The sequence below is a fragment of the Clarias gariepinus genome, chromosome 15, assembly GCF_024256425.1.
Source record: "Clarias gariepinus isolate MV-2021 ecotype Netherlands chromosome 15, CGAR_prim_01v2, whole genome shotgun sequence".
NCBI classification, from domain to species: Eukaryota; Metazoa; Chordata; class Actinopteri; order Siluriformes; family Clariidae; genus Clarias; species Clarias gariepinus.
The window spans coordinates 17,320,758-17,338,839 of NC_071114.1; the positions used below are offsets into that span (position 1 = coordinate 17,320,758).

At 37.3% G+C, this 18,082-nt stretch overlaps 2 protein-coding genes across 2 annotated transcripts in view; both read left to right on the forward strand.

Annotated features, from left to right (window-relative positions):
* Positions 1 to 6,592, forward strand: part of gpc5b (glypican 5b) — a 73,630-nt gene extending 67,038 nt beyond the window's left edge. Inside the window, exon 9 of the mRNA XM_053512596.1 lies at positions 4,246 to 6,592. Within this exon, the coding sequence (XP_053368571.1) occupies positions 4,246 to 4,394 (149 nt within the window). The 3' untranslated portion in view covers positions 4,395 to 6,592. The remainder of the gene's footprint in view (positions 1 to 4,245) is intronic.
* Positions 6,593 to 7,976: 1,384 nt separating this feature from the next.
* The window catches only part of gpc1a (glypican 1a), a 49,091-nt gene continuing 38,985 nt past the window's right edge, over positions 7,977 to 18,082 (forward strand). Inside the window, exon 1 of the mRNA XM_053513299.1 lies at positions 7,977 to 8,430. Coding sequence (XP_053369274.1) covers positions 8,265 to 8,430 — 166 coding nt within the window. The 5' untranslated portion in view covers positions 7,977 to 8,264. The remainder of the gene's footprint in view (positions 8,431 to 18,082) is intronic.

Genomic DNA, 18,082 nt, shown 5'->3' on the forward strand with positions numbered 1-18,082 from the left:
AAGAATTCAGGTCGGGGTAGAAAATAGGCTATCAGCATTCTCAAATTAAAACTTGGCTAAGCCAGGAAATTAAATACTCAGAAAGAAAGAGTTCATTCCTGTGCAAAATATATTGTTGGCTAAAAAAAAAGCAACCAGAAAAAGAATGTTTCAGTAAACACACATAGCCAAACAGTTGGACAGTTTGACTGCAAATTGAGATGAACACCATTTTTGGCAAATTATTTTGTTGAAAAACATAATATATATTTCCTTTCTTTCCAATAATGTCCTTCACAGTATTGCTGCATTTATGAAAGAGAAAATGAAACTGAGAGATAACACTACAACACTCAAGAGATGCCTGATCCCTTTCTGTATAAGAGCCATGAGATACAATACACACGGTACTTCAGGGAGCTGTTTCATTCTCTACACCTGCTTGCAGTCACTACGTCCTGTTCTACAATCAGGATATTTCTTATAACCTTGAGGGCCCAAGAATGTACCGTACATTCCTTCCTAATGATTTTTTAAATTTTATTTTAGAACTATATTAATGATTTCCAAACAAAACTTTACATGAAATTAGCTAATTACATTTTCTTTTTGTTGCTAATATGTCTTCTGGCCCAAAATAGTATTTTACATGGGTTTTGAATATTTTTTATATGACTGGTAGATTTCTAAACTAGCTAGACATTTAGAGTTGACCACTATTACCTTCTTGTGGTCAGTTCCTCTTTTTATTAAAAAAAAATAATAATAATCATATTTACATGTGTATACATTTTAGATTTTTGGCTCCATATTTGGACACATTACTCAGACTACCTTAAATCCAGTTTTCTGTAACTTTTCCACCCCTGCCTATAACTACAATAACTCTGCATTCATGTTCTTAAAGCATTATGGTCAGTGGCAGCCATTCAATAAGGGGCGCTGGGCGCCAGCCCCTTAAAGTTAGGCAGAGAAGAATGCTACTTTAACATGTAATTATTTAACATAATAATTATTTATATTAATAATGAAATAGTCATTTAGTCACAATATTCCGCTGTATTTCTTAATATAATTTATTTACAATAAAAAAACTCTAAATTGTATTACATTATTTTGTAATAACCCGAACCCTCCCACTTTTGTTCTTAGCAAATCAATATTGTTTTTAAATATTTGGGCTCTGTGTGTGATGAACTATTCTCAACGAGTCTTATTAACAGTCAGCAAATTTTTAGTTAATGTACTGAATAGTGATTGACATGCATGAGAAATCACAAAGGAGTTTTCATCTTCTGCAATGTAGCCTAACTAGTTACTTTTATCAGAAGATAACGCAGTAATGTAAATGATTACTTTTTAAAGACAGTAATTTTGTAAATTTGTAAATTTTGTAAAAAGTAACATCCCCCAACACTGTTAGTGACAATAAGACCAATTTTTTTAATTAAGATTTTTGTTATAAATCTGGTCTTTCTGCTCAGAATAGCAAACACAGTAAACAGAAAAGTTGTATTCAACATTAGCCAGCAAAACCCCTTAATTCTCTGTCATATGTTTGTGCTGATGGGATGATATGCTGAAGATGTGATGTGGTACTTAGTTCCAGTGCACACAAAATTTAGGGGGTGTTCACTCTGTGCCTCGGCTGTCAGCAATAAGCGCAACAAATTTACAGTGTGGGCAAGAAAGAAATCAGCCCCAGCCTCAACTCAACCATTCTGTATATTTTTATTTATGGCCATTGGGGCTGCTGATGTATTCAGTTCCACAACAACAAATCCACAGTAATCCATTATTTATTGATTGTGAGTATGAATTGTGTAAAGAAATTGTGAGATATGTGGATGAAAAAAACAAATGACCATTATATATATTTTCCTTGAGGAGGTAATTTGGCAATTGTTATTAATTTTCACTTACAGATTAGTGAAAACAATATATGCTTGATTGGCTCTTCACAAGACCTTGGATTTTACATACTTTGTGGTTTCTCCACGGAAGAATGTAGATCATTCTGTGGCTCAGGCCTGGTTCTCCCACTTTAAACCATCCTTAAGTATGTTTCATTATGATAGCTGCTGAGTAACTGCATGAACAAATTCTTTTTCTTTTGTTATCACACAAATGTTTTTTTGTGCATGTGTGTAAATCCAGAACTAGTTATTACAAGCTATAAGTGTCCAGTGTCAATACATAGGGTTAAAATAAGACTAGCGCAAGTCACAAGAGTGTTTAACAATATACATCACACAGTGGAAATGAGGTGGTAAGATTGATGTATTGATGTTTATGCTTTTGCACATGCATACATACACACACACACACACACACACACACACACACACACACACACACACACACACACACAGAGAAACACACTAAACATATTACCTCATCAGCATACTATATAGCAATACCAATGCTATCATTTATCAGACAGTGACACATTAAGATACAGCACTCTAGGATGTGTGCTCCTGTGTGTGTTGCTTCTCATGATGTATGGTTCTTATCATCTGTTGTACATTAAGCATATGATAAATTCCTTTAACACACTGTCAAGTCAAAAGATTTACAGGTATGTGTGAGTGTGTATGAGAGTGTGTGTGTCTTTATCTGTTGTAGCAGTGCTGAATCTCAGGGATTTCACTGTGTAACACCTGCACATATGAAAAATGGGGATCCTTGTTCTGTCTCTTTCATTTTGTTCTTTCTCTTTGAGTATTGCCATCAGTCTTCTGTAAATCAGTGTTTCTCACTCTTTTCTCCTTTTGCTCTATCCTGCTCCTCTCTCCCTATATATCTCAGACTTATATTTTCATTCTCTTTCACTTTCTCTATTTGTCACTGCTTCTGTCTTTATCATTCTCTCTCTCTCTCTCTGTCTCTGTCTCTCTCAGGCATCAAAGTTGAGTCAAATAAGACACACTGTACACTGATCAACCATAACATTAAAACACAAAAAAGTATGCCCAGTATTATGTACGTTCCCATTGAGGTGTTGGAGTGTCTCGACCCCTAAGGGCATGATTCCATAATACCTTAGCACTGGGGTGTTAACAGTAGATACTTGGAGTGCCGTGGTTGCTTTGTGGAGCCCCCATTAATTGTACTTGTTTGTCCAGCACATTCCATGGATGGTTGTTCAGACTAAAAATCTTGAGATTGGAAACCTTGAACTCATAGGCACCAGGCTATGATACACTGACATTTTTCAGAAATTCATGATCAGATTCATTAGCTTTTTTATGGGATCGGACCAGACAAACTGGCCTTTGGTCCCCACAGGCATACGGTAAATGAGTCTTGGGTGCCTATGATATACGAGCATTTTGATATACACACTTTCAGAACTAATTATGCTCCAGGGTTTGACTGTACATCAATATAGACTTGGTCCCGTTTTTGCAGCTATAACAGCTTTCATACTTTATAAAAAAGATTGTGCCCATTCATTTTGTATTTGAGTATTTATGAGGCACTGATGTTGGACGAGAAGGCCTGGCTCGCAATCTCCATTCCAGTTTATCTCAAAGGTGCTCATTGGGCTTAAGGTCAGGGCTCTATGTGGGCCAGTCATGTTCTTCCACACCAAAGTCATCAACCCATGTCTTTATAGTCCTTGCTTTGTCCACTGGGGCCCAGTCATGTTGGAATAGAGAAGGGCATCCCATGAATAAATTCAGTAATTAACAGGTTTGGTCAAATACTTTTAGTGTAACTTATAACCAATGCTTTTAAATTCACATTGTGGTATTAATGTCGCAGTGGATCTGTGTGGAACCATTGACTGAGCATGTAAATATTAACTTTGGATTATTAAAAACAGACCATCATCTTCTTTCGGTCTTTAAACTGTTTTTATGGAAAACAGACAACCTACTTTTTCATTTGTTGCATTCAGTGTTTTTTCTACTGCACAACATTCCAGAAACTTTCCCACAACAAAACTGCAGTGGATTTTCTTTTTTTCTCAAATTCCATTTTACATGGATTTTACACAGCATTTTTTAACACAGTAGAGTCATTGAATTACAAAAAATGTCCAAGGCATCGCTTTTTAAAATCACGTTATAGTAATACTATTGAGTTGTTGTTGTGATTGGTCGGAATTGCCTACATCAGCAGCTCTGACAGCAGAGCATCTCCGAATCAGTTTTATATTAATGCACTCGTCTTCACTGTCTTCTCTGTCTGAAAGTCCTTCCCTTTCCATTTTTTTCTTTCTCCTATCATTGACTGTGTGTTCCTCTGTTCCCACAGGGCATGTCATCCCCTCCTTCTCTCCTCCCTCTGTGAGACAAGGTTCTGGACTATCCATTAAAGGAGCAGCATGCAGTACAGACTCATCCTCACTCCTGCTCTTTCTTTCTCTCCCCCTCATGCTGCTTTCTCACCTGCACTTCACCTAAAGCCCCAAGGACACAGCTGAGGACTGAAGTATGCACTTGCACTGGACACTTAGATGTCTACATGTTGATCCAACTCACTTTGTCACGTGTAACCGCTCTCTACACTAAACCCTGGAGAAAGTGCCTTGTTTTTGACTTAGTTTATGTTACGAGTTACATTTTGCACATGAGCTTGTGTGCTGTTTCCTGTTTTGTAGAATCTGAGTGGCAGCTTATAATCAACTAAAAAATTATTGGCACTCTTCAGGGCAAAAATTACTTCAAATTTTGTGTCTAAATCATCACACACCCAGAGCTGTTGAGGTACTTTCTAAGCTCTGGGTGTGATATATAACAGTGTTGCTGACTTCTCTATTCTGATTGATTAATTTTGTATAATGGCTTTTTGGCATATCACAGCTTTATATTGATTTACTCATCCATAATATGTTATCGTTTTTTGTAGTAATAGCTTACATGTTATGGTGGACCCCCCCACAAAAGGATAAAATGCAAACACATATTCATTGATATCTTTTCTATGAAAAAAACTAAAGTTTCTAATATTTTAATGACAAATAAGTTTACAATTTGCAGTTTTTAGATAATATAGTCTTGCCTTATTAACACAAAAAAGACAAAAGACAACAACAAAAACACTGGGATACAGGTAAGGCAGCAGCTCCTATAACATAAGTGATATCAGGAACTAACTTGTTTTATGTTCGTTGCACAATAATGCATGTACCTATAAATGAAAAGTGCATCACATTTTCTTTGGCAAATTGGTGAACTATAAGAGCAATGACATTTCTTTGGGATGTATTAGTAGGGAAATTAACAGCATCATGGTGGAAACAAAACAGTAACTTAAAACAGTTATAGCTTTTTAAGTTTAAAGCAGGAGTTAGTAAACATGATTCAATAATAATGCTCCAGTTTCTTTTGTGCAGTCTAAACTCACTCATTCTGATATTGTTAAATAATTTTTTTTTTAGAAATGTAGAATGGCTGAGCGTGAATGACGTGATCTCTTTTGAGTTGAATGTGTAACGATTTAGGCAGGCGTCTAGCATGAATTCTTCACATGTAAGTTAAATTGACTATATTGTTCAGAGATTAAAGTAAAGAAGCTAACTTCAGACTCAAACATGGGTTCGACATTACATTTCGGGTAAGTGAAAACATTGAGAATATTTTTATATAAGTTTTACTGAAACCAGTTGTTGAAACAAAAATCGCTGCTGTTCAAATTAAAACAACAACCGCACCTCATACTATTGTTGTAGCCATGTGGAAAGGTGTTTGTTGCTGTGTATGTGTATATGTTTGGTAATGTTTATGAAGTATACATAAGTAATGAGAGCAGTAGTAATATTTTAGTTCTATTTCAATTAACTTTTAGTATAATACTGGGATTTTAGGTAACATAAATTATTTTTTAAAAACAAAAGCATATTTGTGTGGAAATGTATGCAAATAGGAAGTACAGCAGTCTGGGTTGTATATGGTGTAAGTAACTAACAGCATATTGGCTACAGCATGACACTGATATGACAAAAATATGTTTGAACAGCTTAACATGTGTAAATCTGTCAGTAAAATAGTGTCCGATTTAAGAAATATACACAGTCCTTGTTTTTCCCCTAATATTTACATGCATGTACAACTTGTTTATTCAATTAAACATTTTGATACATTTGATAAAATTTGTTTTTAAAACACTGACACTGGATTGTGTCAGATTCCCAGGAATAATAGAAGTAACCAAAATGTCAAAACTGCCTTTTATTCATAAATAACACATATTTGTCAACTGCATGCACCTTTTTCATTTCAGAAACTGGCTAATTTATTGTAATTTGGGCCTCCTGACACTTTATCACTAATGCTGATGAATTAATTAAGGAAGGTACTTATTCCTGTTGCTAAATTATTAGAAAAACAATTTTAATGTCAGTAGATGCATCATAGTGGTACATAATAAAGCCTTATGTATGATTTTACCTCAATCTATGATTCCTTTCTAATACTGATGTTTAAGAAGGTACACACAGTGAAGTACACAAATGAACAAACAAAAAATATAAATACTACTAATACAACTAAATACTACTAATATAAGCAATCTGAATAATGGGTAACTTTCCAATGTATGTATGTAATTTGCAAGGTTTTCTCTTTGCTATATAAATTGCTGATTATAAGATGAAATAAAGCTTGCTTAAGCACCACCTAACCTACTGAGCAAAAATCTATCATTTATTCATCTTGAGTAAGAGATTTATCTTGGTGAAGACAGTATTCGGTCTGGAGCCTATCCCAGGAACACTGGGCATGAGGTGGGAATATGCCCTGGATGGGACACCAGTCCCTCACAGGGAATCACACAGTCACACCCAGAGGTAATTTAAGCCAGTTCACCTATCGACTTGACAATTCAAAGGCAACGTTGTATCGTGATCTTATCAGCAGGAGGCTGGATAATTTAGTCATCTTTCTCATCATTAACATCGCATATTTAAACTCGTGGCGGCCCTTCACTATCACCCCTGGTGCAGTAAGAAACACAGTGGCCAGGGGGCACACTACCAACGTGCATGTGTACGTGTAAGAAATCTGTACGAGGTTGCCAGGTGTGAGCAGCTGCTTAAACGTTCTGCTTTACCCAAAAATAACCAGATATGCATTAGTAATTCACATTTGCATTAGTAATACACATGATTGAAATGGGATATGGTGTCTCACTTGTAAAGGACTAAAGGACATCAGTAAATGATCTCAAGATTGCTGGTTCAAAACCCTGGACCGCAAGAGAGCGGTTGCTGGTCTACAGCAAAACAGCAAACCTTACCTACAACTGCTTAGTTCAATTATATTAAACCACCTGGAAAATAAGATGAGCAACTCTTCTAATTATTAATAGACTTAAGTTCGAATTCATCGTTTTAGCATGGCAGTTCAGCACAGATCTAAGTGTTGCTGCCTCATACTGTAGCACCAGGGCCCTCAGGTCATTTTTGTCAACTGGCAGTATCTGTCCATGCTTTTCTTATGTGTGTTCTCTGTTTCTCTCCCAGCCCATGACAAACATGACACTATTTGTATTGGCTATTTCAAAAGTAATTCATACTTCTTTAACTTATTACTTCATACAATAGACAAAAAAAGAAAAAAAGCTACCTATAATTGTCTGCTAGAGACATTTTCTGAGAAGTAATAAAACTTGCCAATATAGCACAAAATACCTGTGATGAATGAATGAATGAGTTACTCAGTGGACTTCCCCAGGACTTGTACAAATTTTAATCTAAAATAGTACAATAAAAATGAATAGATTACCCTGGTCAGCACGTGGCAAATGAACAAATGTTAACATCAGTTATGAATAATAATAATAATAATAATAATAATGATAATAATAATAATAATTGGGCTTTTCGATATCTGTTCTTTAAAAATAACTGAAGACTCCACGAATTGAATCATCCCTTGACCTGACACAGTGTTTCAAGCGTCTGAGAAACAAACCGCATAATCTGGCAACCCGCATCTGTAGAAAGAGCCGCGGCTGAGACGCACGGAACGGTTTGGGACCGCGGCAGTGCCTGCTGTACCTCATCTGTACCGGATGTCTCTCCTGCTTTTATCCTTCTTTACATTTTATTCCATCTTGTTTCATGGACACTTTTGAAAAGACATGAATGCAAGCTATGGCAACGCACCGGACTGATTAATAAAGAATCAGAAGGACGGATCTTTACTTCGGTTCGGACGGACAGAAACACCGGATGCTTCCTCGCTCTCCTTTTCTTTAAGATTGCGTCTGATAGACAGTACGACAGACAGACAGACAGACACAGACAGACAGACCGTGTCCCTGTGTGAGAAATGGCTCTCGCGCTCACTATCCTCCCGGTTTTCTGTATGCTCGTGTCGTGCGCGCGCGCGGACGCCAACAACGCGGGCGGCAAAGCGCGCAGCTGCTCGGACGCGCGGCGCTTCTACAGCGGCAAAGGCTTCACGCTCAACGGAGTCCCGCACGCAGAGATATCCGGTAAGAACCACGGAGCCAGTGGTGGGAATGCTGGTCTCACAGCGGGTGGACAGTGTCTCTAAACGCGCGTTAATGCAACCTGTCTTATGTGTATCAGCACCGGCCGGTCGCGTGCTCGCAGGTCACCATGGCGACATCCTGCCCGCATAGCACCTGATTAAATGGTATCGCAGAGTAGTGCGGGACTAAACTATAGCCTAACCTATGATTATTGCCATGAGTCACGTACTATTTAGCCTAATAAGAAGTAATAATAAGAAATAATAATAATAATAATAATCTATGATATGTGATTTGACGCAAATCCCCTTCTTTTTCCGTTTACCGAATTTAAAGCTGTTTGATTTGGGGATGAACAGGTTCACGTGTTTGACAAGCTATTGTAATACTCTGATGGGTTGCCAGATTATATCGCCCTTGTGTTTCCACCCAGTCTTCTTTCATAAATGCCACAAAGCACTTTAATCCAAGCTCTTACACTGGCATATGATTATAATAGAAGGCATTTCTCCTTACATTGACTCCACATATCCCACAATGATTAAATTCCATTATGGGTATTTTGTACCCCAATTACTGGATATACCTCAGTAGACATACAGTACATTGACCGTAGACATACAGAAGAAATAAGGTGTAGTTCCGCATGTGTAATCATATAAAGAACAGCACAGTATGAAAGTTATGTGATCAATCTGGCAACCCAGCCTCAAGTTCAGCATGTGTAGCCCATGCAGGGTCCCAAACAAAGACAAGCAGAGCACAATGCACCAGCATAGAGGCATTCCAAGACCCCCACCTGAGTCCAGTCGTTTATGTGGGATTTTGATGCACGCTAATAATAATAATAATAATAATAATAATTGCCCTAATAGTAATTAAGGACATTTCATTTAGACTAAGACAAAGCCAGTCAAATTTACCCTGGTGAAAAGCATTGTGAAAAAGCCCCAAAAGAGACTGATTTCTGTTTATTTAGCTCCTGAAAAAAAGCGTGCCAATAATTGATCGCTGTTGAGTCTTTGTTTGCTGCGTTTGTACATCACACCCTGGGAAGACAGCAGCTTTTGCATCACACCTGTGCTCTAAAAAGGTGTTGTTTTTAATTTGCGATGATTATGATTTTATCCAGTTCACAGTTGTAAAAAAAAGAATCTGTTCAGAATAGAATCAAGCTGTGCGTAGTCATACATGTTAGTGAGACAGTGAGACAAGATATGAGCTGATGAGCTTCTTGTTATGACAGTATTTGTGTTTGTGTTGGGAGTCAAGAGGAGTTTTGGCATGCGCTGCTACAGCGCCTGTCTGCTCATGTTCTACAATTGCTAAATCCCACAGATCACTTGTGTTTAGACCATTGTCAATCATAACACCAGAGTCGATGGGTGATGACACTGAGATCAGGAAATGAAGGTAGATAGTACACGGCTATAAAATTGCTCACCATAAATATAATGGACAGCAGTATTTAAGAATTTTTACACAAACCAGCTGTTTTCACTTGTCTTTAGGGCAGTGAGTTAGATTCTTCTACTGATATATAAAAATAAATGATCACAGATGTGCATGCCTGCACGTGCATACACAGATACATAGACATACATACAGACACACACACACACACACACGCATGCACGCATGCACACACGCATACCTGAGTGTCAGTATCTGATTTTTGGTGCTGTTTAGGGGTGTAAAATGCTTAACCCAATTGTGCTGATTCGAGTACATTGATTTTATGATGTTTAAATCAATTATAATTGATTGTAATACGATTCAACAATGTATGTCCTCATTTGTTTGGGCTAAAATCTAATTCTCAGGTATAAAAACCTCTAAATATAGATACTCACTACTTCAGTGCTTTATTTCCAAGTTTCCAAAATATTATTTTAAAAAGGTTTAGATTAATGACTATAGATTATTTAATTAATGAGCTACTTAAGCATTTGTGTTAATTATATTAAAATATATAATAAAAAAGAATAAAAAAGGCAATTATTTCAGATATGCCAAAATAATAAAATACAGTTAAATCAGGACATTATTGGGACTTTTGAAACGCAACAGTTCAGTATTTAGTAAATAAACAAATAAATACTGTATGCATAAAAGATGAAATTGTAATCAGTAATTGGTTAAAATATTTGGTAAATTTGTTTGTTTGATAATGATAATGATTTCATGATGCGATTAATGCTTTTGCACAGGAAAAATAATCCTAAAATTGTTTTTGAGGAATTTTCACTGGATTTTTACAGCTGACTAACGTAACCTAATTTTACCTTTCTCTTAATATTATTAGCTTTCTTTTATGTCTTCAATTATCTTTAAAATATCAGCCTTCTCCTTGCCCTAATAGTTATATCATGGCACCCTTTCCTCATGTCCTCAGCAGGATCGGCGTTAAGCGGACAAGGCAGATAGCCTAATGGCCTGGTGGAGATTTTCAAGGTCACCGTGTCCGTTTCAATGACACCACACAGAGTGGGGGAGCCGAGTCAAGCGTGTCCCCTTGCCACCCGCCCGTGCCTAAACCGTGCAGGACCATCGTCATGTTTTATTCATTCACTAAACAAGGCACAAGCATCTGCAGTGCAAATCCGGCAGTGTTTAGCTCTTTCTGTCTTTTTTCCTTCTATTTATGCCAGCTGTAATTTATGCAAATTACAGTTTGCAAGCTTCTGCATGTGGCTGGTATTCACTGCTGCTAAAGACTCACATTTGGGCAAATGTATCATTCATGTGCACGTTGCACGTTGTATGTGCATTTTTGTTTATATGTATGTGGTAATTAGGGTGGAATGGTATTCACAATTGTTCTCTGATATTATTACACTGCTTGCATTACTTAATGGTCTGCAATGTCTGGTTGCAGCCTCTCCAAAGAGCAATGCGAAGTAACAAAGTATATTACAGGGGCAATAAGAGGATTAAATTGCACCAAATAATTTGCTTAAGCAAACTGTTAAAATAATTTTTACAGGAGGTTTGTTAAGAGAATTGCCCTTAGCGTTTAGCTGCTCAGATTAGAATATGAATAATTAATATATTATGCAGCAGTAAGACAATAGTTATCAAAGTCTGCAAGACTTTGTAAGTGAATTTCTCTGTGCTGCACATTTTAGTGTTTCCATGCTCTGACACACACTCGTTAATGGAACAGTTAACAGTTACACTTTACCTCGGATAAAGTCAATCGTCCTTAATATGTTGAACGCTTGGTTCTATAGTCAGGGGAATTTAGCTAACACTATAAGGAAAGATTATAGCTTCCATTTTATCATCATTCAAACTACATGTCTAAATCATATAAATCATCGTGTATGCCTCAAGAGACAGTAGTTGCCTCAGTAAAGCTATTTTCACATAGGGAAACTATAAAACAGTCACTCTTTCAGATATGGAGCAAATATTGTTTAAAATAATCTGAAAGAGTAAATGATTTATTCAGTATTGTTCAGATGCACATTTAGCTCTAATATTGAGAACACGTGCTACTGTATGCACTTAAACACAGAAACACCCAGCTTGGAATGAATAAGCTCGAATAGGAACCCACTCAAATTCAAGTTTTTTTAAAACATGGACCAGTCATGTCCAAAAGATTCTCAGATTCAACACTGACTCATTGAATAAGATAGGAACAAATCCTGGACATGAATGAAAGATCCATTAAATGAGAGAAAAGCACATATGATGAGTACTGTAAAAGATTTACTAATTCAAACACTGTCCAATTACACAGGAAAAGGATGAATTTCAGTCATAGCATTAAGATGACAAATAAGTGAAGAAATATATCAAATATGGTTATGTAAAATCTGTTTTATAACTCTCCTTATCAGCCATTAGAATAAAGCGTTTGGGCAGCCCTGACCCTTCGTCTCTGTGGAGCAGACTTTATTATCCAAGGCTTTTAATGGAGGCTTGATTGGATTGAGTTTTGGGGAATTTGGGCACCAGGTCGGAGACCTTGGGCTCTTTGCCTGCTAAGCCCCATGCATGCCAGGTTGTGATGCACTAGGTGTTCCTGTTGTCTTTCGTACTACACTGTCATTTTTTCTTTTTTTATATTAAACCGGACAGGCAGGCCTTTTGTCCCCACATGCAAAGATGAGCCGTCACCAGTTTATATAACTCATAACCAATCTTATTTAAGAGTGGTGAAGTTAGTGTTGTGGCTTGTTTATGAGTATAACTAGTTTTTTCCTGATTTCCTGATGCTAAAGTAATGAACAAAAGAAATAGCACAATGCATCACAGTGGCTGGTAACGTTTCATCAAGCATAGTGACTAATTTAAAAAGATTTTTAAATCTTTAGCCAGCTAAACTGCATGTTGAATAAGGAAACTAATGGAAGCTATACCTGTTTTTAGCTTTGTAACTTTTTTGTTTATTTTCATTAATAACTGTGTCAGAAACCTTATAGGGAACTTAAAGTAGGCATGTTAAACTGAAGTGTTCCTTGCTTGTTAGCTACATTACCCTGATAATTCCATTTTTGTCCAAATTGTAACTCATTTTATCTTTTGAAGCACTGGGTAATGAGCCGCTGAACTGTGTCAGGAGCATTAAAGAGCTGCAAAACACACCAGTATGGGCACGCCAGACAATCTGTGATTTGCAGATATGGCTCTTTGTGCCATTTAGCAGGCAAATTGGGCACCATGGTGACTGTGTGAAGTGTGTGGAGTGCTAGGCAACTGCTGCATTTTTAAATGTCAGTCCCGGTATCATTTTGTTAAACCTTAAATGTTGGCTTTGAATATTATTAGGAGAATGACAGTGCAGTATTACACAGTCATGCATTACCACATCAGCACCCTTGACCATTTCCCACTTAGTGCTGATAGGTTTAGCACAGATAGTATCTTAACACAGAGATGGGAAGCCATTTAGCCGCCATACTGGTCCACCTGCAAGCTGTAAAAAATGTGGCTGTTGATGGATAAGATCCAAAAATGCACATTGCCCACAAATATTTTGCTTTTTCCTTCAACTTATAATTACAAATTAGGTGTTATAAGACAAATGTCTAAAAAGTTTCTGTCTGTCTGTCTACAGTATCTATCTATCTGTCTGTCTATCGGTCACTTTACATTATCTATCTATCTATCTATCTATCTATCTATCTATCTATCTATCTATCTAATGTATATCCCCATGTTCTCTCTCTCTGTGTCTTTATTACCTCTCTTCACATCGCCTGTTCTTCTTTCTTTCTTTCTTTCTTTCTTTCTTTCTTTCCTTCTCAAAAATTACATTTGATTGTCTTATGGAAAAACAAACCTTTAGAAATTGGCAAAATGGAAGCACATAGTTTTGCAGCTGTATCTAGTGACCATCGAGGGCTCCAACATCTATTGCTCATAATTTAGCTTCAAGTTACTAACTTATAATTTTGGTTAACAGTGGCTCTTCAGAGTTGTAAAGAGATGGAAAGGTGGTTGCCTGAACAGTATTTAAAGGTCATAGAGAAACAGGAGCTTAAAGCACATCTGAAATTACCACAGTGACTAAGGTGTCAGCCATCTTTAAACAGCGAGGCCCCTTATTGTTCTGCAAAAGACTCAGAGACTGACACTGTGCGCCCTGGGGTGATGTTTAACAAAGAAAAGATCACATTGCACACTACTAAGCCATATAGACAAGTGTGTGTGTGTGTGTGTGTGTGTGTGTGTGTTTGTGTTTGTGTGCCTGCGTGTAATGAAGCCCATATTTTTATCTCTGATTGCACTCAGTAAATCAGTGAACTCTCTCTGTATACAGTATGTATGTAGGTTTGTGTGTAAATAGAAAATGGTACATGAATTGGCCTATAAGCACACATATTTCCTGTCTCTGGTCTGTGTGTGTATTTTGCTGTGCACCCTTGTTCGTGCACACATGCTTATTCTTCTGGCCACACACACACACACACACACTCACTCACACTCACACACACACACACACACACACACACACACACACACACACTCTCTCTCTCTCTCGCTTGTGCCCTGCTGATCAGACCGGGATTTGCTTATGTTCACACACTGTATGACACTCCCAATGGATTCTGTATGCATTTGCTTATTAAACAGTGGCTGAACATTCACACACAGCTCCAATGGTGGATCCTCATTAGAACCCATCCTCAGAGGTGCATTACTTATATTCAGCTGGCTGATAGTGTAACTAGAGGACTAATTATTAACAAATGTTGAGCAGACAGTCATTAAACTGTAATATTTATTCTTTTAATTAATCAGAGAGAAGGAAAAAAAGTGCTTAGAACATTATTCATGGTGAATTTCTCCATAATGCTTATAGCCATAAGGCATAAAAAAGGATTACACACTAACTCAGAAGCAGTAATATAGGGGAGTACCCAATTTTATTATTTCTCTCTGAATATATATATATATATATATAGTTCGAGAAAGGAATCGAACCTTTAACCCTGGAGGTGCGAGGCCACAGTGCTAATCCCTTCACTACCGTGCCACTCTCTCTCTCTCTATATACTCACGCACACACATAGTATGTGTTTGTAAGAAGGTATATACCTACAGTGTCTCTCTTTTTCTCATTACCTCTCTTTGTCTTCCTTTCTTTGTCTCTGTTTCTTGATCTCTATTTTTTCTTATCTTTCCGTCTCTGCAATGGTCTGGGTTTATAATGTAATCTCTCTTTCTTACACACATGCACACACATACACACCTGTACCTATACATTCATCTCTGTTTCTGGCACGGATTAAAAATCTCATAAACAAACCTAATCATATCACATCTACGTGAGCTCATTTGAATCAGAGCTTCAACATAAGAGCTTTCAATTGACTTATCCCGTAATTGCTGCTACATTTGTAATCAGTCCTCTGCAGCTCCTGACAAGTGTTCGTCACGTCATGCTGAGCGCTCGCTAACCCAAGTGTTGTGAATAATTCAGCGCAGAGCCAAGCGCTCCTGCTGCCACTTTGCTCTGTCAATGTTAATTGTTTTTCTTCCTCCAACCGGTTTTGTGCCAGGTTCCAATGCCCTAAGACACTGTCCATGGGAACGGGAGCAAGATATGAAAAAGAAGACTTGATTGGTCAAGTTTTAGCTCTCTGACAGTGTCCCTATTCTCTCAGAGCTTAAATGAATCAATAGGGATTGTCTGAAAAATAAAGGCTGAAGGAGATGTGTAAGTGTACAGATATGTTCATTATGCACAAGCTATTTTTATGTAAGGTTACATATAGTATGTTGTTGGAACCTCATAGAGATTGTTAGCCAGGTTGCTACAATGAATTAGCCTTACAGGTTTTATTTTGTGGTGATAATATTTCCTTTTTCAATACCTAACATTGTGTTTTTATGTTATATTCATCTTATAAGATTTACTGATATATTAGCGAGCTATATTAGCTATAGCTATTATACAGTAAGTCACCCCCCATATTTAGACAGAGCCAACTTACACTTTAGAAGCCTCCCATACTAACCGACTGTTACATACCAAGCACAATTTTGCTCCCTGTGACTCTTAGCCATGGGCAGCTGTGGCATTATAGAGATGCAAACTCGTGATCTTTGAATGAGAGAGTGAGAACACATCTGAGAGTATTTAATATAGTAGTAGATCCGATGTTTACTACTAAGTCTAGCCAACTATTTGGTAGTGTTTCTAACAAGTTCATAGAAGTAGGAAGAAATGTAGCAGTTTGAACCATTTATATTACTTGGCAAATAGTGTTGAGAACTGATATTTTTTATACATTATGTGGACCACCCTTCAGCAAGCAAGCCCTAGACGACTGTTTTAAAAGCTTTTAACCCCCTTAATGTGGAATAGCCTTTTATTGTTTGCACCAGTCTAGTATCTTAAAAAAAAAAAAAAGAAAAAAGAAACCAGTGCATGGCACTTGCTGTTGTAACTACATATAGCTGGCTGCGTCCTGATGCAGGGTCACACTGCTCATTGGCAAGGTGCCTGATGGCAAATCATTCCTCTTTGGCTCTCTTAATCAAGTCAGCATCTTGGGGATGAGTGCATTATCTGCTCCTGAGCAGCTCCTCTGTAACTTGCCCTGTGTAACTGGATATAATGAAAAAAAAAAAAACTGGACTGTCAGAAAGCATTAGATGAAGGTGTACAGTTTATCCTTTCGTCAAGTTACTGATGGTTGTAATCTAGATTCTATTTTTTACTCTCTTCTAAATGCAAATATATAATTTGTAATGTAGAAAAGAACCTAGGCTGTTATATTGTTGTATTACATTCAAAATAAAAAAAATACTTGGATGCAGTTCGGAAACAGTAAATGAAAGTGTGATTGCTTGTATGTGAGATGCCCCAAAATGGACTGGCTTTCTATCTGCTCTCTATCCCTGTCTTGCACCCAGCAGCTCAGTATATACACCAAAACCCTGACTAGGATAAACTAGGATCAATAAATGAATTTGGTAACAATATCAGAATCGAGGTCCTGAACACAACACTGGAAATTGAGACCCAAAAAAACGAACGAAAAAACAAAAAAAACAAAACAGAAAACGAAAAGTTTTCTGTCAACCAGCAACAAAAACAAGCCTATTTTATTAGAAGCTAACAACCTGGGTTAGCCGAAGTTGGTGATATTGGGAATTAAAAACAAACTATGCATTTAAACAATTTCTTATTTATTATGTAATTAGTAATCGATAATCAGGGGCACTGTGTCAAAGGTTCTGGCATGTTGTACATATTTGATGTAATTTTGTACAGAAAGGTTCAGAATTCAGGCTTCTGAAACAATATGCCTTGAGCATTACACCCAGAGAAGACAGGAGATAATGGATGCTTCTCTTTCTTTTATTCTGTACTTCCCTCTGTATGTGTAGGTATAATCCGTTGTTGCAGTGTCTAACATCAAATTAGCATTGATTTATGAGTACTGCTTATTCATACGTGTTATAATGATGCTGCTGAACAAGATGACACAGGTTATTGACAGGCTATTTGTTATGGCAAGAGCAATTTTAAAAATGCTGGCAGATGCAGGAGTGGCTCACCTGTCTGCTCTTGCCCTGTACTCAAATAAATGACGATTTCATATAAACACATCACCATAATCGTACGAAAACTAACCATGTGGTACATGGAAGTGGCTGGGACATAGAAGACAGCAAGTGAACATTTATTTCCTGAAGTTGGTGTATTTGAAGCAGAAAAAATAGGCATGCATAATATTTAGGATAAATTGTGATGGCTAGATGAGTGGGTCAGAGGATGCACGTTGATTATTTAAACTCTAGCTGTCAAAGATCAACCCACTTGTACGACTGAAGCAATTGAATGGGGAGAGCAAGCTGCAGCTCCTTATTGACTGGGAAGGCTACAGAACCGAAGAGGGGTTAGTGCTTGTCCCACTTTGGTGCTAATACTTTCATGCTCAACACCCTAATTGCCCAGGAAGAACACTATCTGTCACCTTGCATCTCTAGGCACCGGGCTTGATTCCCGCTCCGTGTGCAGGGTGTTTGCATGTTCTCTCTGTGCTTGGTGGATTTCTTTTGAGAAAAAGAATTCATAATTTGTATCATAAATTTGTTTCATATTCCGTGATACTAATTAAGAATAAGTAGTCCTGGGAGTATGAGGAATCAGTCAACCATAGATTGGCCATTGTTATTGTGCACT